This window comes from Bos javanicus, chromosome 20 (genome assembly GCF_032452875.1).
Source record: "Bos javanicus breed banteng chromosome 20, ARS-OSU_banteng_1.0, whole genome shotgun sequence".
Lineage (NCBI taxonomy): Eukaryota > Metazoa > Chordata > Mammalia > Artiodactyla > Bovidae > Bos > Bos javanicus.
The window spans coordinates 66,374,720-66,401,012 of record NC_083887.1 but is presented as its reverse complement, the minus strand read 5'-3'; the positions used below and the strand labels follow the sequence as shown (position 1 = coordinate 66,401,012).

Sequence of the window (26,293 nt, the reverse complement as noted above, 5' to 3'; positions counted from 1 at the left end):
GGCTCTTATTACTCCTAGCGCTTTCTTCATTTAATGAGAAAACAGTGTAAGGAAGGCAGTGTAGGGAGCTGGGGGGCAGGCTGGGGGGTGGGAGGCATGGGACATAATGCAGGGGCAGAGGCCCCCAGCGGTGGAAGCAAGACACTGGCCTGCGATGGACGCTCACCGGCGGAAGTGCACAGGCTTGCAGCACCTGCCCTGGTTATGGGTGCTGCATTTCACCCCAAGACCCTTCAAAAAGTACACCCGGTGAAACACTCTTAGTTTTTAAGGTCAGGTGCACCAGGATTCCTGTGTTAGGACATCTTTGCACCACTGACATGGCTCAGAACAGGCCGGGGTCCTCGGGAGTCAGGGTGGGGAAATGCCTGCCCCGGTAGGGTACTGGGAGGGGGTGTCTGCAGTCTGGGTGGGGATGGGGGAGGGGGTCTGGGTGGGGAGGGAAGGCGGGGGCTGCTCCCACTCTCGCCTCCCTTCCTCCCAGCCTCCCTTCCTCTGCCTCTGCCCCCCAGCACTGCACCTCATTAGCACCTCATTATCAGCCAGCACACAAAACTGTCAGAGTCAAGTTCTCCGGGCAAATACACCAGGCATGATTCAAGTTTACTACAGGCTGCTTGCTTACTCAAGGTTTTTCACACATAGATGGCCACTTTTCCCAGGAAAGAGAGTTCCCCATTCTTTTATATTGAAGTATGGTTGATTTACAATGTCATGTTAGATTCAGGTGTACGCAGTGACTCAGTCTACATCTCATATATATCTCATAAATATATATATATTCTTTTTCAGATTCTTCCCCTTATAGGTTATTACAAAATACTGAGTGCTATCCAGTAGGCTCTTGTCAGTTATCTGTTTTATATACAGTTGTGTGCATCTGTGAATCCCATCCTCCTAATTTATCCCTACCCTGCCTTCCCCTTTGGTAAACATAGACTGGTTTTTCTTGACATTTTTAGTGTAGTGTCGGTGATTCATGATGTTGTGTTAGTTTCAGGCGTACAGCAAAGTGAACCGGTTGTACGTATTCCTGTATCCACTCGTTTTTAGATTCTTTTCCCATTTAGGTCATTACGTAGAATTGAGTAGAGTCCCTGCGCTTTACAGCAGGTCTTTATCAGCGATACATTTAGGTCATTACATGGAATTGAGTGGAGTCCCCGCTTTACAGCAGGTCCTTATCAGCGATACATTTGTGTGTAGTAGTGTGTCTATGTCAGCCCCGATCTCCCAGTTTATCCCTCCCTCCTGCCCCCAAGTAACCATAAATTTATTTTCTACATCTGTAACTCTATTTTGTAGATAAGTCCATTCGTAATTGTATCTATTTTGTAGATAAGTCCATTTCTGAGGGAGGTAAGTCAGAAAAAGACAGATACCAAGTGATATTGCTTATATGTGGAATCTGAACTATGGCTACATAAGTTTGTTTTCTGTCTGTGGGTCTGTTTTCAAAACACCCCATTTTAAGGCCATGGAGGTGGGACAGGGCTGTTTGGCCAGGGCCCCCATGTTGACTCATTGTGGGATGGAACGGAAACTTGGGACCCCCAAAAAAGACACAGGTGCATCCTGAAAGCGTGCAAAACCCACCCCAGACCTCGGCCAGTGTGTGCGGACGTGCCTGGAAGCAAAGGGGCCCCGCGCGTGCCACGTTCCTGGTGACACTTGCCTGGCTCTTTCCGATACCTGGAGCAGTGTTTCAAGGCTCATCCTGTTAGCGATGCCCACCCGCCCACGAGCCTCCTTATTTTCCATTTTTACAACCAAAGCTCCATTGTCTTCACTGGCCTTAGGTGCCTCTGGGATGGTTGCCATTCCTAGGGCAGGAGCGCCCCACCCGCCTTGGCATAGGAGAGGTGAGGGTCAGAAATCGCTCCATGCCCATCCTCAGGGGTGGCCTTACCTGTGAGCCTGGGGACCACCGGCTCACATCAGTGCTAGAGCTCTGTGGTCGCGTGAGGGGGCAGAGCCAGCAGGACAGACCTTCCCACATGGCCCCCGACCCAGATCAGCCCCCACAGCCTTCTGCCTCAGACTGAGTCTCTTTCTGCCACCCCCTGGACTTCCCCTCCACCACCCCACCTCTGAGCACCCTCCAGGAGAGTGCAGCCTCACAAACAGCCCGGCTCAGGCCATGACCCCCGCCCCAAGCCAAAGTGATGTCGTGGGAGCCAGCATCTCAGGCCAAGTTCAGGGGCCTGGTTTCAGCCCCGTTAGGGATTCTTGGTCACTGCCGTGGCTCCTAGCCCTCACCAGGCTTTCCTGGTGGCTCAGACGGTAAAACATCTGCCTGCAATGCAGGAAACCCACCTGGTTCCATCCCTGGGTCAGGAAGATCCCCTGGAGAAGGAAATGTCAGCCCACTCCAGTATTCATACCTGGAAAATCCCATGGACAGAGGAGCCTGGTGGGATACAGTCCATGGGGTCGCAGAGATGGACAGGACTGAGCGACTCCGCTTTCACTTTCTCCCAGCCCTCACTCGGGGTGACCTGCAGGTGCGCTGGGCTGGGGGGTGGGCGGAGCTTGCAAGGAGTCCCTCACTTTCTCCCCCTAGGACAGGAGGGCCCCAGCCCCCACTCGCCTCCCCCTACCACCTTCAAAACCAGAAGGGCTGGCCCAGCAGGCCTCCTTGGCTGAGGGAGGGACTCTTGGGGGATGTTCCAGACTTTGAGAAACAGCTGCCTAGAAAGTTGATAGTTTAGTCCCTCAGTCGTGTCCAACACTCGTAACCCCGTAGACCGTAGCCCTGCAGGTTCCTCTGTCCATGGTATTTCCCAGGCAAGAACACTGGAGTGGGTTGTCATTCCCTTCCCCAGGGATCAAATTCAGGCCCTCTCACTGATGGCAGATTCTTTGCTGACTGAGCCACCAGAGAAGCACCAGAAAGTTGGTGGGGTTTGTGCAACATAGGAGGGGGGGAGGTACACACTATTGGGTGTAAGATAAGCTCAGGAACGTATTGTGCAAGGAATGCAGCCAATGTTTCATAATAACTATCAGTGGAAAAAAACCTTTAAAATGGTATGAACAATAAAAAATTCTTTTAAACTTATATAGAAATACAAAGTCACTCCAGTACTCTTACCTGGAAAATCCCATGGACGGAGGAGCCTGGTAGGCTGCAGTCCATGGGGTCGCTAAGAGTCGGGCACGACTGAGTGACTTCATTTTCACTTTTCACTTTCATGCATTGGAGAAGGAAATGGCAACCCACTCCAGTGTTCTTGCCTGGAGAATCCCAGGGACGGGGGAGCCTGGTGGGCTGCCGTCTATGGGGTCGCTAAGAGTCGGGCACGACTGAGTGACTTCACTTTCACTTTTCACTTTCATGCATTGGAGAAGGAAATGGCAACCCACTCCAGTGTTCTTGCCTGGAGAATCCCAGGGACCGGGGAGCCTGGTGGGCTGCCGTCTATGGGGTCACACAGAGTTGGACACGACCGATGCAACTTAGCAGCAGCAGCAGCAGAAATACAAAGTAAAGAGAAAATGGGGAAGTTAGAGAAAAACTGATTGGAAGGTTGATAAGCTGGATGGCCGAGATGTCCACGCAGAGGCTGCAGTAGTCGCCCTGGTGACCGTGTCCAGCAGTAAGTGACCGGCACCTGGGAGGCAGGGGGAGGCTGAGCTGTGGACTCCAGGGTTCCTGCTCAGGGCATGATGTGTGAACCAGGACGTGTGCACGGAGACCCAGTCTGCGTGGCTCTTCAGAGACAAACCGTGTTCTGAGCTGCTGTCCGAGGCTTCATCATGTCCCCATCTCAATGGCTTCCATCCTCACCCAGCACTTTGAGAAACAGAACCTAGCTGACCGCAGACCCTGCCTTCTCAGACCCATCCCACTGGAAGCAGGTGGAAGGCAGGCGTGGGGTCTCTCCAGTGGGCAGAATTGAAATTTCACGTCATTAGGAACACCACCGCTTTCCTGAAATTCAGTGAAGTAGTAAAGAACAGGGCTTCTTGAGTAGCTCAGGTGGTAGAGAATCTGCCTGCCATGCAGGAGACCCCAGTTCAATTCCTAGGTCGGGAAGATCCCCGGGAGAAGGGATAGGCCACCCACTGCAGTATTCTTGGGCTTCCATGGTGGCTCAGATGGTAAAGAATCCATCTGCCTGCCATGCGGGAGCCTGGGTTTGATCCCTGGGTGGGGAAGATCCCCTGAAGGAGGAAATAGCAACCCATTCCAGTATTCTTGCCTGGAGAATCCCATGAACAGAGGAGCCTGACGGGCTGGAGTCCCTGGGGTAGCAAAGAGTCAGACACGACTAAGTGACCAAGCATGCACACACACACACAGAATAAAGAATAAAGTAATCCACAGTCTTCATCTTGTGATGTCATGTGTCGGGGGTGGGGGCAGAGGGTTGGCCCGATCCTGACCCGAGAGGTCCGGTGGGTAGGAAAACACCCCCGAGCCCTACTCACTCACCAGGACGTGGAGCTGCCCCTGTGAGAAGGCTGATGATTGTGATGGAGCCAGGTCAAGGGGAGCGTGACCGAGCTGATAAAGATCCCCCACAGGGATCTCCTGGCAGGGCAGAGGGTCTGCTCTCCGGCTTCTCCAGGCGCCAAGATCCGCTAAGAAGCAGCAGACCCAGAAGCGGCAGCTGTGCTGTGTTAAACGGGCCCTCCAGCTTGCAGACGGGAACATGCCGTCCTCAACTGGCCCGTGGCCAGCAGCTCTGCCCATGCCCTGTGTGTAGCAGATGGAGACCATGGATGCCGGTGTCCCAGGGAACAAGGCCCCTGGGGGGGTGAAGGCGCCCGGCTGACCAAGGTCCCCAGAGTCGGGCAGGAGCAGAGGTCCCCACGATGGTGGCCGGAGGGCCAGACGCTTGGTGCCGAAGGCAGATTGGGTGCCCTGATCAGCTCAGAGCGTGCACATGGGGTGAGCTCCAGGTGGGAAGAAGGGTGCAGAGGGGAGGGGACGGAGGAGCTCAGGGACCCTGGCGCCCCGCATCCAGCGAGAGCAGCCAGGCTCCAGCGTCCTGCGCAGCGAAGGGTTGGTACCTGGTTCCCTCGCTGACTCCCAGGAGCTGCTCCGTGATGTGAGAGCCGGCCTGGCCTGGGATTCGGCTGGGGGATCCGGTGTGACTTTGAGCATGTGGTTGGCTTCTCTGTGTCTGTTTCCTCACCTGTGAATCAGGGTTGATGGACTGAAGATAGCAGAGCCCACCTGGTGGGGGTCCGGGGACCACCCCCCAACCCACTTAAGGAGTCTATGCAACCCGGGTCCTGAGGACAGTGCCCAGCACAGCAGGGACGAGCCACCGCCACCACCACGACTGCCTTTAAAGAGTGAAGTCCAGCTGCCACTGCCTGTGTCCCACACAGCTCGTGAAACCCGCTGGGACCCAGTTGCTTAAGCAGAACTATTGGCAGAGCCTCCAGAAAAAATAATTCTGAAGCAAGCATCTTACATAATTTAAAGTCTGATCATCACGTTCCTTTTTCCCTGTTTGCTTCTCCTAAGAAAGTGCAATCTGTCTTAAAACAGATCCCATAATTGCTAGAACTTTATTTAAAACGTAGAAGAAAGAGATGCTTACGTTTTGCAAGAATCAAAAATATCCATGAACTGCGCCTTTGGTGCTGCCAGTGGCTTGAGGATGGTTTAACGGTTATCAAGTTGTCCCTTCTTATCTGCGGGGACACACTCGGCCCCCCAGCAGACGCGGGAAACCATGGATAGTACTGAACACTACACTGTGTCTTCTTCTCTGTGTGGAAGTGCTGGGCAGAGAGGGTTCGAGTCCCAGGTGCCCGGGTGGGACTGCGGGTGATGGTCAGGCACACCTCGTTTCACTGTACTTCGCAGATAATGTGGGTTGTTTGTTGTTGTTTTTTAAGCAAATTCAAGGTTGTGGCAACCCTTCATCAAGCAAGTCTGTCAGTGCCAATTTTTCAACAGCATTATTTTGTACTTGGGCTTCCCTGGTGGCTCAGACAGTAAAGAATCCACCTGCAGTGCAGAAGACCTGGGTTCGAGCCCTGGGTTGGGAAGATCCCCTGGAGAAGGAAATAGGGACCCACTCCAGTGTTCTTGCCCGGAGAATCCCGTGGACAGAGGAGCCTGGAGGGCTATAGTCCATGGGGTCACAAAAAGTCGGACACAACTGAGTGACTAACATTTTGCACTTAATGCTGATTTTTAAATGTTTTCATTGTTTCTTTACACACAATGCAATTGTGCACTTAATTTACTAGAGTGGTGTGTAAACATAGCCTTTATATGCGCTGGGAAACCAGAATATTCATGTGACTCTCTTTAAGATACTCGCTTTATTTCAATGGCCTAGAACCAAACCTGCAGTGTATCCAAGATCTGCCCGGGCATGAGATTTCATCTCGCTGTTCAGAACAGTCTGATTTAAAACTTGTGAATTTTTATTTCTGGAATTTTCCATTTAGTATTTTTGGACTGTAGTTGATAAGGGTAACTGAAATCACAGAAAGAGGAATAGTAGCTAAGGGGCACCACTGGGTTAAATAACATGGCTTCACTTTAATTTCTATTAAATATTATCCAGGTTTACATAAAAGTGATGCTGACTTTGTCATCCTGAGAGGTTCACAAAAATCAAGAGAGACTATCTGAAGACATTGATCATTTAATAATTGGGAAACCACTTTAGAGACTGTAGTGGAGAGTCTTCCCGCCCAGAAGACCTTCCTTCCTGATGGCAGTGGCCACGCGTCCTTGGCCCCGATGAGGGTCAGTGCTGTGGAAAGCTGGCCTGTGGTCCTGCCAGGGAGGGCACGCGAGTCTGGTCAATTGCATTCATGCATCCACTCCTTCAGGGCTTCCCTGGTGGCTCAGATAGTAAAGAATCCGCCTGCAGTGTGGGAGACCTGGGTTCGATCCCTGGGTGGAGAAGATCCCCTGGAGGAGGGCATGGCAACCCACTCCAGTACTGTTGCCTGGAGAATCCCATGGACAGAGGAGCCTGGTGGGCTGGACACGACTGGGCGAGTAAGCACAGCATAGAGCATTCTCTTGTCCAGACATCCCCAATGTGCCACCCGCCAGGCCCGTGCCGAGCCCTGGCCATCTCCCTTCCCTGGTGTCTCCAGCAACCTGCACAACGTCTGCTCTGTTTATCTATGGGAAATACAGTTTATCTATGGGAAATACACTCCTTTGCACGTCAGCAACTTTGATAGACCAGGCCTGTCTTTAAGCAGGGATTCTCAATGTCCGGCATCTAATGCCTGATGATCTGAGGTGGCACTGATGTCCTAATAACAGAAAGAAAGGGCATAATAAATGGAATGCACTTGAAGCATCCCAAAACCGTACCCCACCCCAGTCCGTGCAAAAATCGTGTTCCCCGAAATTGGTGCCTGGTGCCAAACAGGTGGGGGACTGCTGTCTTTCAGGGTGGGTCGACCGCAAAAGCAATGCTCCTGGGGTGTGTGCAGCGAAAGGCTGTGTGCTGATGGGGAGAGAGCCCCGGCCTCCTCCCAGGTGTCCCCCAGTTCACCCAGTTATCTTCCCTAGACATGGTATCACCTGCTGGCGATCTGCCCGCCTCAGGTGGATGCGTGCAGCCCCGCGATGCTCTGTGAGGACGTCTCCGGTAGAGGGACCACAGCGCCTTTCTGCAGAGGACGGTGTAGCCACGAGTGCACCCACACAAAGCTTCATGCCGCTCCCTGAGCAGAGGAGTCTGGGCTTTCCACCTACAGCCACCGAGGGCGGGTCCATTCCGTCCAGCACCATGAGCGCACTGCCCCCAGCGTCCTCTGTTCCAGTGGGATGGTCTAGCGGCCTGCTGTGAAACGCGCTTTTCTAATAGGCTTTGTGTGTCTTAACTATGAGTTAGTACCCAGTGTCAGAGTTAGAGGACAGACCTTGTGTCCTCAAGGCGTAACTTCCAGAAAGACAGACAGCTTTTTTGTTTCTGAGATGAAAGTTTTGAGTTGATCATTTCTAGAGTCTGCCTCACAGTCTTTTTTTTTTTTTTTTGGTGGTTTATATTATAAAAATAAGACCTTTAATATATCGTAGAATCTTTATGGGCTTCCCAGGTGGCGCTAGTGGTAAAGAACCTGCCTGCTAATGCAAGAGACATAAGAGATGCAGGTTTGATCCCTGGGTCGGGAAGATCCCCTGGAAGAGGGCATGGCAACCCACTCCAGTATGCTTGCCTGGAGAATCCCATGGGCAGAGGAGCCTGGCGGGCTACAGTCCATGGGTTGCAAAGAGTCAGACACGACCGAAATAACTTAGCAGCAGCAGAATCTTTATAGTATTTTGCAATGAGGACATAGAGGCTTGATTTTTTAATTGAAGTATACTTGATATAAAATATTAAGTTATAGGCATACAATATAGTGATTTGCAAATTTTAGAAGGTGTAGTTGGTTTCTCGTTTTTATAAAGTATTGGCTGTACTCCCTTATTTTGTACCTAGGAGTTTGTATGTCTTATACCTTCACCCTTAAACTGCCCCCGCTCCCCTCTTCCCACTGGTAATCACTGGTTTGTTCTCTTATGAGTCTGTTTTTTTCTTTTTAATATACCAATTTGTTTTGCTTTTTAGATTCCACACATAAGTGATGCCATACGGTATTTGTCTTTCTCTGTCTGACTTACTTCACTTAGCACAGTGTTTTCCAAGTCCATCCATGTTATTGCAAATGGCAAAATTTCGTTCCTTTTTGTGGCTGAAGACCCTGACCCTGGGAAAGATTGAAGGCAGGAGGAGAAGGGGATGACAGAGGATGAGATGGTTGGATGGCATCACCGACTCAACGGACGTGAGTTTGAGTGAACTCTGGGAGTTGGTGATGGACAGGGAGGCCTGACGTGCTGCAGTCCCTGGGGTCGCAAAGAGTGGGACACGACTCAGCGACTGAAGTGACTGACTGACTGAATATTCCATTGTTTATGTATACCACATCTTTATCCATTCAACTGTTGATGGAAACTTAGATTGTTTCCACGTCTTGGCAATTGTGAGTAATGCTGCTATGGACTTTGGGGTGCATGTATCTTTTTGAATTAGTGGTTTGTGGTTTTTTTTTTCTTTTTTTGATAAATACCCAGGAGTGTATTTGTACAGTGTTCTATTTTTAGTTTTTTGTGTCTCACCAAAGATGTTCCCAATAAGATCTGAGACTAAATTACAAATAGCTGGGGCGGGGTGTGAGGATGATGTGACAGGAGCCATGCTGGGCATGAATTCTGGTTAAAACTCAAAAGGAGGGCACAGGGACCTGAATGCCCAGCACAGGGACAGGACGTGGGGCGGTGGGGAGCTGAGCCTCTGTGTCCTCAGACATGCTGGCTGCCGGGAGGGAGCCCCTCAGGTCCGGCAAAGCCCTTTCCCGGCGGGCTCTGCGTGTCCCACGGGCCCAGCCACGGGGCCATCTCCCTTGGTCCCATGCCCTCCCAGGCCCACTGGTCCTCACCTGGTGGTCTGCGGGAAGCAGCTGTGCCTGATGGAGGTTCAGCCGGTCAGTGGAAGCCCATTGACCAGCCCTGACCACCACGCTGAAGTGGAGCGTTGTCTGGAGGTGTAATGAGATGCAGTGTTTGAAAGCAGCCCCAGCACTGCAGCACAGGAGCTGACGTGAGCCGGACACGGAGCGGATGCCTTTGCACTTGTGGACAGGGGCCACACGGGCAATCAGGGGCTTTCATGCTGTCAAAACCCAACACCTGGCAGTCCAGTGGTTAGGACTCCGTGCTTTCTTTGCCAAGGGCTCAGGTTCAGTTCCTGGTCTGGAAGCTAAGATCCTGCAAGCCATGCGGTCCAGCCAAAGGGAAAAAAAAGGAACCATTTCCAGCACCAGCTTGTTACCTGCTCAGGTGGCGACACGGCACGTGCCCACAGCATCATTCTGCCCCCTCACTGCCTGCCCTTCTGAGCCCCTCTGCTCCCCCTCCCCTGCCTTGGCTGGTGCTGGGTGGGGTCCCTGACGAGCGGTGGGCTCCCCCTGTAAACTGACCATCCTCCAAGTCCAAGTATGAGGCCTGAGGCTTCCCTCCAGGTGACTCCTGGGTTCCAGTCAGCTCAGGAACCCTCACATTTCTCTCCCTGCAGTTTAAACAACATCACTGTAGCCGCACACGTACACACGTGCACATACAAGCACACATGTGAGCGTTCGTGTACATGCATGCATATGTATGCACATGTACACGTGCACACACAGCATACACACACACACACACACTCTCAGACCCATGGTCAAGGCTGCGGAACCAGCTCGGCACGTTTCCAGCCACACCAGCCTCTCCCTGATGCTCAGTGGACCACATCCAGCAGGAGTACCTTCCTCGCTGGCCAGCGGTTTCAGAGTCGCCCTTTGATTTGGGAAAGCATTGCTCTGAAGTGGTCTCGTTCACTGCAGAGTCTTATCTGTCCTCTAGAACGTGTAAGCCGACCTGCTTTGAATCAGAGCTTCAAAGAGAGGTGAGATCACTGCCGTCTTTCCAAGCGGACCTCCTTCCAAATCCGCGTGTTCCTGTATTTTCCTCAAGCCAAGCACAGGTCCGGTCTAAGTGCCTCCTCCACGTGCGGCGTCCTCGAGAGTCTACACTGAGCACTACACACACTTGAAACCCACATCGGGGGAGGGTGGGGCGTGCGAGTGCTTTTAGACTAACAGTCACACGTTCTAAGACTTTAAAAACAAATTACAGCTGCTCTGTAATTCAACACACGAAATGAGTGAAGGAGCCTCAAAACTTTGCATGAAGAGTCTGTAAGTTCCTACTAGTTTTAAAGGAGCAAAGCTTGTAATTCATGGGCAAGTGAACCATGAAAATGTCATGAAAGTATGTTTGCAAAGAGGAAAAATAGAAGAAAATCTAATCAAGTGAGAAATGTCAAATGAATATGTTTATGTCAACCAGTTAAAATGATGTTACTGAAAGGGCTAGGAAAGCAGCCCTACAAATACAAAATACTGGACTTGCCTGAAGATGTTTTTGTGACTGGATAAGCCATCATAATATCCACACATTTTTTTTCCAGGAGAGCAGAACGAAACTAACTTTGCCAAAGGATAGGGATAAGATCGTCTGTGATGATTTCAAAGATGAAAACCCACATTTATTGTGTTCATCTTGTGCCTGGCACTGAGCTGAGCATCCTACACCTGTTAATACATTGCTGCTGCTGCTGCTAAGTCGCTTCAGTCACGTCCGACTCTGTGCGACCCCATAGATGGCAGCCCACCAGCAAGTCCCTATAAAACCTCAGTGGCATATAGTACTGTTATTATGCTTATTTTCCAGGTGAGGAAGTTGCACTTCAGAGAGGTTAATTAACACATCCAAGGTCACACAGCCAGGAGGTATCGGAGCAGGGCTTTGAGGCCAGGTGTATTGAATTCTTCACGCCCGCCCACCGAGCGCGCACGCGCACACACACACACACACACACACACCCCCTAGCTTCACCAAGTGTCTTCCCATCCTTTTCTGAATCCAGCCATGTCTTTCAACCTCCACTTTGGGGTCCCTTATCCTCACCCACCTGGCAAACACTTTCCACCCGTATTTCAAGGCTCAGTTCAAGTGTCTTCAGACATGGAAATCTTTCTGAACCCACAGACAATGAACCCTACCTCTTCTCCTTCCCTCTCCCCAAGGTAGACCCCACCCTCCCTGCTGAGCTATAAGTTCCATGAGGATCAGAAGCGTTTCCAATTTAGAAAACCCTGCAGTCCCAGTTGCAGGAGGAAATGGCAACCCACTCCCGTATTCTTGCCTGGAGAATCCCATGGACAGAGGAGCCTGGCAGGTTACATTCCACAGGATCACAAAGAGTCAGACACGACTGAAGCGACTTGGCACGCACGCATGCAGTCCCAGTAACCAGCCCAGTTCGTAACTCCGGGAGGACCTGGGGCAACCATTTGCTGAATGAATGGAGATGGACCGTCTCCCCCTTGCTCGGGCCCACCTTTATTCCATACACCGGTGGCTCTCGTTCGGGGGTGATTCTATCTCTCAGGAGACATCTGGCGACATCTGGAGACGCTTCGGATGTCATAGCTCATGTGGTACCGCTAGCATCTCCACGGACGCTGCTGAACATCCTCCTGTGCACGGGACACCCCCCAGCAAAGACTCACCCAGCCCGCGTTGTCAGTTAGTGCTGGGGCTGAGGAACCCTGACGTTCCCCCTCCTGTCTCAGCACCGACAACACACTTCAGTTCTCTCCCCTCGATGAATCTTAGGCCCTGCCGCAGGGGCCACAGTCCCTGTCTTTCTACACCCAGGATTCAACATACTAAGTGAGCGAATGAATGAATGAGAGATGAGTAGGAGACAGAGACGGATTGAAGTCCAGCGTGCACACTGCGGGTAGCAGAAGCCGCAGCAGACCCGGCGGCTGGTGCCAGGACGTGAGGCTGGGGCCACTCGTTAGCTCTGTGGAAGTGTTCTCATGTGGTTCATTGTGATTGACACACACCCCCCCAAAACAAAAAAATCCGTGAGCAAAATAGAAAGATCAAACCAAGCGCCCACGAATGGCTGTGTTTGGCAGATGCAGCCCCAGGGAACTGGGTGCGTATGAGCACTGCTTGGTGTCAATATTACAGCGAGATTTTGAGCTTTTTAAGGTGATTGGGGCAGAACCCTATGGTTATGTATAACTGTACATTTACAGTCTGGAGCAAGGCTGATGGTCATCAAGAGAGAGGGTACTTTTCTGAGCTCTTAGTGAGAGCACAGAGCTATCATGTAGGCTGAGTAAACTCTCAGATCAGGTCCTTTAGCATTAAAGTGGAGGTGTTTTAGGGAAAAACAAGAGTTATTTGAAGGGAAATCTCCAGGAAAGACTGTCTGAGTATTAGTTACATGGAAACGGATAGAGAAACCATCAGGTTAGGAAAATAAGAAAACCTGTTCTTAATTCGTTGTATACACCTTAAAACTCTCAACATGTTTTTGAAATTCAGTATCTTATCTGAAGTTCGTAGTGCTGCTGTGAAGTGGGTCTTGTCCCTGTTATAGAGGGACGTACAGAGGGTCCAGAGAAGGCGATGGCACCCCACTCCAGTACGCTGGCCTGGAAAATCCCATGGCGGAGGAGCCTGGTGGGCTGCAGTCCGTGGGGTCGCTGAGGGTCGGACACGACTGAGCGACCTCACTTTCACTTTCACTTTCCTGCATTGGAGAAGGAAATGGCAACCCACTCCAGTGTTCTTGCCTGGAGAGTCCCAGGGACGGGGGAGCCTGGTGGGCTGCCGTCTCTGGGGTTGCACAGAGTTGGACACGACTGAAGCGACTTAGCAGCAGCAGCAGTACAGAGGATCAGGGAGAAGGAAATGGCAACCCATTCCAGTCTTCTTGCCTGGGAAGTCCCGTGGATGGGAGCCTGGTGGGCTACAGGCCATGGGGTCGCACAGAGTTGGACACGCCTGAAGCTACGAAGCACGCACACACAGAGGGTCAGAGAAGTTAGGCTGCAGTTTTCCCAGAGTCCAGACTCCAGGAGACTGCTCCTTGGAAGGAAGAATGGGAAACGCAGCATCACCAAGTGTTAGAGAAACACAAAGCAAAACCACAGTGAGGGGTCACCTCACACTGGTCACAGTGGCCACCATGAAAGCGTCTACAAACAAATGCTGGAGAGGGTGTGGGGAAAAGGGAGCCCTCAGACACTGCTGGTGGGAATGCAAACCGGCGCAGCCACGATGGAGCAGTGTGAGTGAGTGAGTGAAGGTCAGTCATATCCAGCTCTTTTTGACCCCGTGGGCTATATATGCAGTCCATGGGATTCTCCAGGCCAGAATACTGGAGTGGGTAGCCCCTTCTCCAGGGGATGTTCCCAAACTAAGGATCAAACCCAGGTCTTCTACATTGCAGGTGGATTCTTTACTGTCTGAGCCACCAGGGAAGCCCATGGCGCAGTAAGGAGGTTCCTTAAAAAACTGAGCTACCATATGATCTAGCGATTTCATTCCTGGGCATATATCTGGAGCAAACTCTAATTCAAAAACCCTTTAGTCCATGCACCCGCATGTTCATAGCAGTACTGTTCACAATAGCCAAGACATGGAGACAACCTAAGTCTCCGTGCACAGATGAGTGAATAAAGGAGATTATATACATTAATATATGTGCATGCGTGCATGCTAAGGCACTTCACTCGTGTCCGACTCTTTGCAACCCCATGGACTGTAGCCCACCAGGCTCCTCCATCCATGGAATTTTCCAGGCAAGAATATTGGAGTGGGGTGCCATTCCTTCTTCCAGAGGTTCTTCCCAACCCAGGGACTGAACCCATGTCTCTTGCGTCTCCTGCTTTGGCAGGTGGGCTCTTTACCACTAGCGCCACCTGGGAAGCCCAGTGTATGCACATATATTACTATATACATAGAGTGTATATATATATATACAGTGGGATATTCCTCACCATAAAAATGAATGAAATATTGCCATTTGTAGCCACATAGATGGACCTAGAGATTACCATGCTAAATGGAGTCAGAAACAGAAAGACAAATACTAACACCATATAATATCATTCATATGTGGAATCTGAAAAAGGTGATACAAATGAGCTTATTTCCAAAACAGAAACTCACAGACACAGGAAACAAACTTGTGGTTACCAAAGCCGAGGAGGGATAAAATTAAGAATATAGGATTTACATAAACACGCTACTACATATAAAATACATAATAAACACGAACCTACTGCATAGCACAGGGAACTGTACTCAATATCTTGTAATAACATAAAATGGAAAAAATGTATGTCCATAACGCATGTACTCAGAGAACTAATATAAATGTGTGTGCACATATATGCGTGTGTACATGTATAACTGAATCACTTTGCGTACACCTGAAACTCATATAGCGTTGTTAATCAGCTATACTTCAATTAAAAACTAAAGAAGTTCCCTGGCAGTCTAGTGGTTAGGATTCATTGCTGTCACTGCTGTGGCCTGGGTTCAATCCCTCGTTGGAAAACTAAGATCCCACAAGCCACATGGCACTGTCAAAAAAATTTAAAAAAAAAAGAATGGGAGTTGGTTCAACGTCCGAGTGGCCTGGACCATCAAGAGGCCCGAGGTGGAGAGGGTGCCCCTGACCTTCCAGGCGCAGTGGGCTCCTCAAGGACATTTCAGCAAGCGTAGCTCAGCCACCCTGGTTTTCAAGCCCAGTGTGTTACTGGGCGATGCTTAGGTAGCCAATCAGAGGAGGACAGGCGGTCTATGCAGCAATATCTGTTAGCTGCAAACTCGGCCGTAAGACACGAGGCGAGAGGGGAGGTGCTGGAGGCCAGCTGAGCTCAGTGGAGATGCCGAGACCCCGGCTGCCACACACGCACTCTGTCTCCCACGGACCCTGTCTCCCAGCTGCTGAATTGACTGGGTGCTGGTGTTTTATGTTCATCATTCTTCTCGGGGAGAAGAAGCCACAAAGACTGGTCTGTTCGTTTGGGGTTTTGTCTGTTGTTTTCTGCAACAATTGGGACTTTCACAAAGAATGAGCCAAGTGTACGTTCATGCCAAGAGCACAGGAATACTCCAAGGTTATTGTGAGCTGGTGTTTGTCTGGCTGCCGTTAGTTCAGAATTCTCAAGTCATACCATAAATTTTCAGTATCATAGAAAAGAATGATAGACATGGTTAGAACTTGTGGTGTTTTATGCAAAAGAAATTAGCTCTTGATACCTGCTCCCACTTATGTAGAAATTGATACTGACGTCCCTGCAAAGGTACGTTTGCCTGTGTTTAATGAAATAATTCTGGACTTTGGTCTTGGCTCACACAGTGATGACTGTAAATGTCTTAGCTGCTCGTGGTCCCTTTGTATCTAGTATAACTACATCCCATAAGCAAAGCAAGAGGACACGGGGACGTTTCTAGAAGTCAGTACATGGTGGTTTCCTGTCTTCTTTTCCCGTTTTCCTTCACCGTTTAGCAGCTTATTTGACATGGCTGTTGTTCTTCAGTCACCCAGTCGTGTCTGAGTCTTTTGACTCCATGGACAGCAGCACGCCAGGCTTCCCTGTCCTTCAGCATCTCCTGGAGTTTGCTCAGACTCATGTCTATTGAGTCGGTGATGCCATCCAACCATCTCGTCCTCTTTTGCCCCTTTCTCCTCTTGCCTTCAGTCTTTCCCAGAATCAGGGTCTTTTCCATTGAGTCAGCATCAGGTGGGCAAGGTTGAGCTTCAGTATCAGCCCTTCCGATGAATAGTCAGGGTTGATTTCCTTTAGCAGGAGATCAACTGCTTTGATCTCCTATTTGATGTGGACCAAACAGCTAATCGGAGAAAGCAATGGCAACCCACTCCAGGACTCTCACCTGGAAAATCCCGTGGACGGAGGAGCCTGTTGGGCTACAGTCCATGGGGTCGCAAAGAGTCAGACACGACTGACTGGCTTCACTTCATTCACTTCATACTTTATCACTGGAGAAGGAAACGGCAACCCACTCCAGTATTCTTGCCTGGAGAATCCCATGGACAGAGGAGCCTGGCGGGCCATGGTCCATGGGGTCGCAGAGAGTCGGACACGACTGAAGTGACTGAGTATGGGCACAAAGCAGCTAATTAGAAGAGCTGGTCTTGCCCTTGACTGGCAGGGGGAAAAGTTCAGCCAGAGAGATGGCCAGAGGAGACAGAGCGAAACAGGGGCTCCAGTGGCCGACTCCTCGGCTGGGCGTGGCTCTGAGTCTCCCCTGTTGGAAAGACAGCACTTGTTGAAAAGGAACTAGAAGCCCTGAATTTAAATGTGTGACACAGCCTCCCATTCTCAGTTCGTGGGGATCGGTGCCGTTTCCCCCACGGATTCAGACGTCTACCCAGGGGACTTGTCAGTGGTTCATCAGAGCTCGGATGGGGGATCTCACGCACCCAGCCACACAGACCTGGGGGCTGCCTCTGCGGGGGGCAGGTATGCGGTGAGGCCCTGGGGATGAGCCTGGTTCCCGTCCAGGTCCCCTTGCACGGGTGGTACATGCCCGTGTTGTGCGTCACGTGTCAGGAATGCAGAGAGCCTTCCCAGGGCGCATCATTGGTGAGCGTTCGCCTGCTGAGAACAGCGTGCGTGTGTTCACTAGTGGGTGCAACTGCGGGCGTTTGTGTCCCACCTACGAAACATGTGTGTGAGATGCTTGGGATGAGAAGCGGATCTGCCAGGACAGGCGAGCGAAGGGAGGTCGGGCGCAAGGACGTGTGCCCGAGAGGCTCAGACAGGGTTTCTGCTGATGGGCTATCACGTGGGGACTGGCCCAGCCGGGGGCAGTAAGAACAGCAACAGCTCATCTGACGGGGAGTCCGGCCCCGCCCCGCTCCTGTGGTCCTTCGTCCGCCCATCCCCACCACCGCCAAGTTAAACCTCCCTCCCCAGGGCTCCCCGAGGGATGTGATGGCCTGAGTCACAGCCACTCAGTGGGGTCTCCTGGTTCCTTCTCATGGTCCAGAGTCTGTGGCCGGGCTGAGATGAGCCAGACCCTCTGTTCACTGCAGCCCCACGTGCTCCGTCCTTCAGACCACGGCCTGCCCGGGCACTGAGAGCTGGGCAAACCTCTCCCTCGCTCCCCACCCCCAGGGACTGTGTAGGGGAAGCGCTGGCCTCACCTGAACCTCTCCCTGGGAACACTCAGGGCCAGGCTTCTGCCTTCCTGTCTATGGCCCCTCTGTCTTCTCAGGAGCTTGTTCCCTCGCAGCATGAAATACAAGAAAGTCGCTTATTGCTCCTGAGCTTGAATGTGAAAAGTCAGAGTGTTCAAGTGTGCGTGTGTGTGTGAATGTATAAATACACAGATTATACATAAATGCGTTATCTCTAAGTTGTAATTAAAAGGCACCCTGAGGTGGGAGGGAAGAGAAGTTAGAATAGCATTTTCGCCTCCAGGGCGACGCGCTGCGTTCTGCATGGATGCTCTTTTGATAAAGCTGGTCCTCCCAGAGACCGCCTGCCAGCATCCAAGGATGAGCGCCTTCCAAGGACGCCAGCAGCACGCGTGTCTCTCCCTCCCCCAAAAGCTTGCCTGCGCTGGATTACTGCATCTGTTTGATACCAAAGCCATCATGTTCCCTATCTCTCCTTTCATCGCGGACTTCAGAAATCCCCGCCTCCGTGAGTGCTCTTCACAAAGAGGGCGGTAATCGGGATCACTGCTGGGCTCTAACCTGCTTTTTATCTTTTCCCTCTCACCCAGGGGCGGATCTGCAGGAAAGCTGGCAAGTCGAAAAAGTCCTTCAGTCGCAAGGAAGCCGAAGCCACCTTTAAGAGTTTGGTGAAGACTCACGAAAAGTACGGCTGGGTCACCCCGCCCGTGTCTGACGGCTGATGTTCGCGCCGTGCACTAGACGCTTAAGCTGCCTCTCCACACACACACACACCTGACATCTCCTCTCCACGCTGAGCACCCTTCATCCTTTTTATAACTCCAGCCTTCGGAACGGAATCCTGAATGCCAAGGAGACGCCTAAGTTATTTATGATCAGATGTGTTTACAGAGAGAAGGACGGGGAGCCAACGCTGTTCGGGATTAGGTTTCGATGATAAATGAATGATCATCTCTAGGTCACTTTAGATCACACGTCGAGATGGTGACGTTCCCCCGCCCGCCTGCCCTCCCCGCCCCCACCCCATCATTGGGCCTCTAGCTTCTCCTCCTGACAGCAGCTCCACAGAGCAGCCAGGAAGCTCAGCTCCCCTCGCTGGACCCGTTGACACGCCCCTAGGAACGCCGTGCCCCGTCCAGTCCCCGTGCGCTGTGCCCCGTGTCTCCTTCTCTCCCCAGCAGGTCAACATCGTAACTTGAAGACACATCTTTCTGTGGCCCCGTGTCATGACATGTAGACCTCGTTTGTGCTCTATGACCGCTGGTTCATGAGAACAAAAAAAATTTAATATGGCCAAGTTCTCGGGATGGAAAACAGCAACCGCCCTCTTGGCTAGACCGTGCTCCCAAGGCCGATGCCGACGCATGTGCGGTCCGCAGCCCAGCCCGAGCCTGTGGGTGAAGGCGGGGTGCTGTGGCCACAACCGGGCACATGGGTGCAGACGCCGGGGTGGGGGGCGCTCAGGTCGGGTTGCGGACAGGGTCTCTTCCGACATCCTCAGACGCTCCTATGACGTTCGTGTTCCTGTCTCCTCTCTGCTGGTCGACCCACCGCCGAAAGCAAAAGACAGTGTGCCATCCGCTGAAGCCACCTGACCCGTGTCCTGTGTGCGCGTGGCGGGGAATGCCAGAACTGCCTTCGGAGGCCCGGTGACGGTAGGACAATTTGCATGGCCCAGTAGTCACTCGTGTGTCCCCGAGGCCGCGATGCGTGAGCACCCTCGCTCGGATATAAACTCCTGTTACTTAATCTCCCCACAATTTCAGTTTTCTCTTCTGTTAAGTTACTTAGACCTTTCCAAGAAGTTCCATGAAATGAGGAAACCACTGTTTCTTATAATATGCGGAAAAGAGGTAAAATGTTCATTCCAAGTGGAAAAATCTTATTGGACACATTTTAAATAAAATCACGCATACCTGAATCTGGTCGTTGTGGGCTCTTCTTCCACTGAAAGTATTTGTTTTCGGGCTTTCCAGGTGGCGCTAGTGGTAAGGAATCCACCTGCCAATGCAGGAGACGCCAGAGGCACAGGTTCGATTCCTGGGTTCATAGTTCAGATACTGCACGTGCCAGGAAGGCATTCCTGCCATGAGTTGCAGGAAAGGAGTCTCAGGAACCAATGGTCTTTTCAAAAATCCAGTGGATTGGAACGGTCCCCAGAAGCAGCCAGAAAGACAATAGGACACTGGCTGGAAGGACTGATGGGTTATTTGGCCGAACCCGGATGCTGCCAGTCCCAGTTTAGCACCGTGAAGGAAGAGGAAGCGTCTCTGCTCACTATATTAGATCCTTCAGGCAGTTTCGGGTACTTGGCGTCCCACACACCTGTCCCAGGAGGTCAGAGCTCTCAGACACCAAACCTTAATGCCGAGGGCCAGCTCCCCCAGTAGGGTTTTTCCTTACCCGAATCCACTCTTTATTGCTACTTTAATTATTTTAACCATGTTCTTACGGCCCCGGATACACATGCAGTTCTGTGCAGCTAAGATGCTTGACCTCTTGTTCAAGTTCCCTCTGAGTAAGTGTAGTCATGAAATTCGATGACAATGAACTTAAGGTATCCGTTCACCTGATCCTCCACGGCAGAATTCTCCGTCCTGGAAACGTGACATCCAGCCTCCGGTCCCTGGGCCCCTGGGCTCCAGTCTATAATGGAATCACACGTGGGAGAGTGAGGGCCTAGGACAGAAGCACTGGTCAGGGAGAGCACCTCGGTTTCTTTCTTTCCAGAAGCCCTCTCTTCCAATTGTAAAATAAAAGTAACTTTCTACTAGGAACGTAGGTACATATTTGACCCAAACCTGGGTCACTTGAGTGCTGCTCATTAACTGATGGAACAGCTTGGCCACGGTTGGTTCAGGGGCGGCCAGGTGGTGGGCAAGGTGACTGCCAACGGCAACGGGGAGGGAGACCACTGGCTTGGCTCCATTCCAACCTGTACCTCCTAGACTTCCTGTGCGTGGTGTTTCCATTAGGTTTGTTAGAAACCGGAAGTTATAGAAGAAATACCTCTTTGTTTAAAAAAAAAATGCTAGTCTTCACTTAAATTGGGAAGACTTTTTTATTTTAAAAAGCAGCAGGGAATAATTTAAAACTCAACTATTGCTTTGACTCTTAGAAGCAAGAATTCCCCTTTCTGGGGGCTGGAGGGAAACATGGCAGAGTTGGCCAAACAGCAGAGGCCGGAGGGGATGTTCCGTGATGACCCTGCGTGTGGGTCCTTCCTGCCCTCTGGGTCGGGCTGGCAGGGCTCATGTTCCCACGCAGGCCAAGAAGCCCATCGCTCTGCAGGTGGACAGCAGGGAGGAATCAGACGGGCCAGCACGTGTTCAAGGCCTGCCATCTCCACACCCCCGCTCACAGACAGGAACTTGAATCCAGCCGGTGCCCACAGAACCAAGGGAGGAAAAATGCAAACCACCATGCGCCTCCTTTCCAGCCAGCACTTTTCCTGGACTGACTGCCCGAGCCCCTGGGTGTCCCCTCCACAGCAGGCCAGGGGCTGTGTGTGGGACCTGCGTATAGCTTACGGTCTTTCCGAAGATCAAGAACGACTGCTGCTTAGGAAGTTCCTCGGCTTCTGTGGTGTCTCAGATGGTAAAGAATCTGCCTGCCATGCAGGAGACCCAGATTCAATTCCCGGGTCAGGAAGAACCCCCTGAAAAATGGAATGGCCACCCACTCCAGTATTCCTGCCTTGAGAATCCATCCCATGGACAGAGGAGCCTGCTGGGTTACAGTCCATGGGGTCACAAAGAGCCAGATGTGACTGAGTGACTAACACTTTTACCTTCAGTAAGTTCTCTGTGATCAGTAAAGTTCCACACACTCACACAGAGTCTCTGGAAGACTAACAATTTCTAAAATTCATTACTCAGAAAAAAAAACAACAGGGTTTAGACCTCAATTTTTCAGCCCCCAACTTCTTTCCATTTATCATAATTCAACCTTATTTCATGAGAAGAAACTTGGGCCTCATGAAAAAGGCCCGGTACAGAAAGACAAACGCCCGCAGTGTCTGTGTGACTGGCGAGGCACGTCAGCTGTTTGAGCCTCAGTTCCCTGGGCTGCAGCTTCCCTCATAGCTCTGTCATAGAGTTGGGAAGATACCCTGGAGAAGGCGTAGGCTACCCACTCCAGTATTCTTGGGCTTCCCTGGTGGCTCAGCTGGTAAAGAACCCGCCTGCAGTGCGGGAGACCTGGGTTTGATCCCTGGGTTGGGAAGATCCCCTGGAGAAGGGAAAGGCTACCCACGCCAGTATTCTGGCCTGGAGAATTCCAGGGACAGAGGAGCCTGGTGGGCTACAGTCCATGGGGTCTCAAAGAGTCGGACAGAACTGAGTGATTTGACACAACCTTATTCCATGAGAGGGAACTTTGGCCTCATGAAAACACCCGATACACAAATGCCCGCAGTGTCTGTGTGACTGGCGAGTCACACCACCTGTTTGAGCCTCAGTTTTCTGGGCTGTAACCTCCTACCAGGTTGGCATGAGAATGGACGTGAACAATGGAAAATGCTTGGGAAGCAAAAAACTGTCATGTGAACTTGAAGTGTCATTTTTAGAGTACGAGGAAATGTATATTACAATGCACTTGGATGTGGGCTCAGATTGAGCCGTTACAGTGGCTCGAATGCAATCAGCTTGAAATCCTGCGCTGGCTTTCTGTCCTCAGCCCCTTCCTTTAAGTCAGTCAAGCACATTCAGTGAGCATCTCTGCACCCACTCAGATACAGGGAAAGTAGAAGTTAAAGACGCGGCTCCTTCCTGGAGGACTTCAGCAGACAAGAATAGCACACAGACAGCTAAATTGCATTGCAGCAGTTGTGGCTCAGAGTGTTCCTGGCCGATCACCAGGGAAGATTTCGGAATGAGTCAGCTTTGAGCTATGGCTGGGGAAGAGGGAAGGCCAGGATGGGGCAGGGTCTCCATCCACACTGGCCCAGGATGGGGCACCGGGCAGCTACTTGTCCCTTCTCCCTGCAGGGACCCTGTCTGCGGATCTGATTTCTGGAGGCAGGACAGCATATTGGCCTCTGGGGCTGCCCCCTTCCCTAACAACTGGATTCCCACGTTTCATCTGAACCCTCCCAAAAGCATGCAGAATTTTCACAGAATGTGCTTGCTAGAGAAGCAGAGTTGATCCCAACTGCAGTGAGGGCGGATCCACTGAATCTAGGAGGAACTTAAGTCTAACTTGATACACCCTACTGTGGAGGCACCAAGCCCAGCGTGGCTTTTCCAGGTCAACTACAGAGGTGACACCGAGGCCACTGTCTTGGTGGTGCTTTCTGATCATCCTTGGTGCTTCCCACAGACCATTCGGCAGTTCATGCGACCCGCATCCCAGTGCATGCCTTTTATTTCACTGTTGGGTCCAAAGAGCCACACACCTTCCAGAGCTGGGTGGAAATCACCCAAAGTCATCCACTCTGCGTTGAAAGCAAGTTGCTGCGAAAGACAGTTTGTACTCCCTCCTGTTTTGGGAAGCCATGGTGAGGGGCTTGGAGCTCAGTCCACGCGGCCACAGTACTTTTCTTCCCCTCCCAAGACGTTAAAATAATAGACAGCTTCACTCCTTAACTTTCAGCTGTGACACTATGGTCTGACTCATCTGTTTGATTTTTGCCACCTCCAGTTTACATAGTATTGAGTATCCCTGGATCCCAGGGCCCATCTGACCTGTAAGATATGACCAGCCAATGAACTGGGACAGCCAAACACACACTGTTGTCATCAGGGCCGGCAGTAAGCACTGTCAGCTCGGCTCCAGAAGAAACACAGGCGCCCAGTGTGCCGGCCAAAGACACATAATCAAGGCAGAATGTTTAAAGAGAACGCAGATTCGAAAGTACCAGTGTTTATCACCAGGTCATAATAGGGCTAAGTAAATAGGAGAGTGGACGGAGGTGGGGGAGGCGGCTCCAAGGTCCTCCTCGTGGGTCAGGAAGGCAGTATGTGGTGAGGAGATAAACGCTGTAGCCCTTCTCACTGCAGACTCACCACTATTTCCTGCCGAGTTCCAACAAGGAGGCGCTTCCCTGTTTCTTCTGCTGGAGGTAAATTAAGACACACAATCACTTCATACGTCTAGGTCTTGGGAATCACTGCTGGTGATACTCCTTGAGCTAAACTAGAGCTGCTGTGGCCCAAAGTGCTGGGTTTCGTGTCCTGCTCGTCCTTTTTACTGACGACATTTTATCTCTTGAACACTGTCGCTATGGTGACCACAGTAGAATGCCATCTACAGCTGTGGGCTCTTGGACGCTTTCAGACTATTACCACGATGCACGCTGAGGCTTCACTGCATACTTCTTCCAAGGTTGTCCTAGTCTGGGATCCGCAAATGAGAGAGGGGAAATTGCGTGTGCCATAAAATAAATAGGAAAGAAATGTTGACTGTTAGAAGAGGTCGAATGCCCGAGTCCCATAGTCTAGAGGCAAGGTCCTAAGAGGGAACATCGTGATTCTGAAAAGACTCTAACATCAGTAAACGTCTCTCCGTGGAACGTCTGCTGCACCTTTACATGCTGTGTGTCCACGTTTGCCTGGACTCCTCTGAACTTCCACGGACCTTGTCCTCTGTGGGCCGCTGTGGGCAGCCCTGTCGTGTAGTGTCCGCTGGTTCTTTTGTGCTTTATTTATGGTTTGCCAAATGAAAATTCTGAAGCATGTCTCAGGTATTCTCCATAAAAATCGATGAAATGTGAACCAAACCTAAGCATTGTGTGATTTACATTTCTCCTTCAGTTGCCATATGCATTATAAACAGGTTTGCCAAAGGTCCCCATTTAAAGTTTCTCAACATGACTGACATTGTGTGCTTGGCACAATAGTGCGCCTAAACTAACACCAAAGCACAGAGACACTTCTCTAGAAAACTCTTATGGAGTGGTAATTCCGGAAAGTGACCATTTTCATGTAACACGAGCTCACTTTTGGGGCTTCCCTGGTGGCTCAGTTTTGTGACGAATCTGCCTGTCACTGCAGGAGACACAGGAGACGATCCACGGATTGGGAAGACGCCCTGGAGGAGGAAATGGCAACCCACTCCAGTATTCTTGCTTGGAAAATCCCAAGGACAGAAGAGTCTGGTGGGCTACAGGCCGCAGGGTCACAAAGAGTCAAACAACTGAACCACTGAGCTCAAGAGCTCACTTTATTTAAAAGATACTTCAGCCAACTTTTCACACCAGTATATAAGTTGGCTTTTAGTTTTAAATTGTTAATCAGAGAAGCTTCGCAGCCCTGGTGTTAGTATTTGAGACTGTTTCCCAATCAAGAGCACATTTTTCTTTAAAAAAAAATCTCTAAATGTGATTTGGTATTAACAGGCTAAGACTTTGGAATTAAACAGCCTTGAATCCCCTCTACCTCCCATCACATGTGAATAAGGAATTTAGCCTCCCAGATGTGGTCTCCACTTTCTGAATGAAAGTTAGGAAGTGACCGTTTACAGTGGAGTTTGCTGCGACAAGACCAGCACTAAGCAGGGAGCAGGGCGCCCCCTCCCTGGCATGCAACTGGTACTCAGAGCATTTGGGGGAAATAACAATGAGACTGACCTGGAATGGTCAAGCCGACAGCTTGACTTGGCTGTTAGAATCTACTTTAAGCTGTTCATTTCCTTCCAGGTGAACTCACACCCTTTCCTGTGAGCAAAGGCAGGGAAGGTCCTCCATCAGCCGGGCGTTGGCTCTGCCTTTCTCTCGGGCGATGGAGAGGGACGTGGGTCCACTCCTGCACTCTTCCCTGAGCGTATCCAAGTCCAGCTGGTGGGGAGTTGATGCGGTGGCCTGGGTAGCCTGTGTCCGGGGACATTTCTTCCTTAAGGCAAAAGTTAAGGCCCAGCGGGACTGCAGCTGACCCCTAACCTAAGATACGCGATCTATGTCTGTACCCGGACGGATCAAGACTACGTAAGATTCACGCCCTGGGCCTCCGCTGTGTCTGTCGCTTAGGTGTTTATCTTGAGTTCTATTTCCATGCTAGAATAACTGTTTCCTGTTAATGAAAACAAGTTACTTTTACTTAAACACAAGGATAAAGTAGAGATATGGAAGTAGATGTGTACACCATCTGTTTGCAAAAATGAAGTTTAAATAAACTGTGTTTAGTCTGCTCAGCCTCCAAGTGTAGGGACTGTGTATAATCCGGCAGGGATTGGTCCTTATAGAAGCAACAGGGTCAGAACACGGTGAGTTTTGAAAGCAAAGCATATTTTGTTGTTTAAATTTATCCCAGAGAAGTTTGGTAAAGATTTTTCTTTCGAGTCATGAAAGGTTTTTTAATAAGTATTTTGAAGATTGTTGTTGTTCGGTCGCTAAGTCCTGTCGGACTCTTCACGACCCCGTGGACTGCAGCACACCAGGCTCCTCTGTCCTCCACTATCTCCCAGAGTTTGCTCAAATTCCTGCCCATTAAATTGGTGATGCCATCCAACCATCTCATCCTCTGTCAAATCCAATCACGTAACTGTAAGCAACATGAATGAACCTTCCCATAGGGAACTATTCCTTTTTTTTTGTTTTCTTCCTGTTCGTCCACATTGGCAACATTTTTAATTTCTTGAAGACCTTTTAGAACTACTTTCTCACATCATCTCCATGAGCAGCGTTTTGAGGTGGACTCGTGAGCAGTACCATGCTGAGGTTGAAGATAGAAAGCAGGAGTTGAAAGCTTCACTGATTTTTCTAATCTGATTTCACTTAAACGTGGTCA

The 26,293-nt window shown here is 50.9% G+C and overlaps 1 protein-coding gene across 1 annotated transcript in view; it reads left to right on the top strand.

Annotated features, from left to right (window-relative positions):
• UBE2QL1 (ubiquitin conjugating enzyme E2 Q family like 1) overlaps window positions 1-19,491 on the top strand; it is a 59,390-nt gene extending 39,899 nt beyond the window's left edge. Inside the window, exon 2 of the mRNA XM_061393898.1 lies at window positions 18,161-19,491. Within this exon, the coding sequence (XP_061249882.1) occupies window positions 18,161-18,292 (132 nt within the window). The 3' untranslated portion in view covers window positions 18,293-19,491. The remainder of the gene's footprint in view (window positions 1-18,160) is intronic.
• The last annotated feature ends 6,802 nt before the right edge of the window (window positions 19,492-26,293 follow it).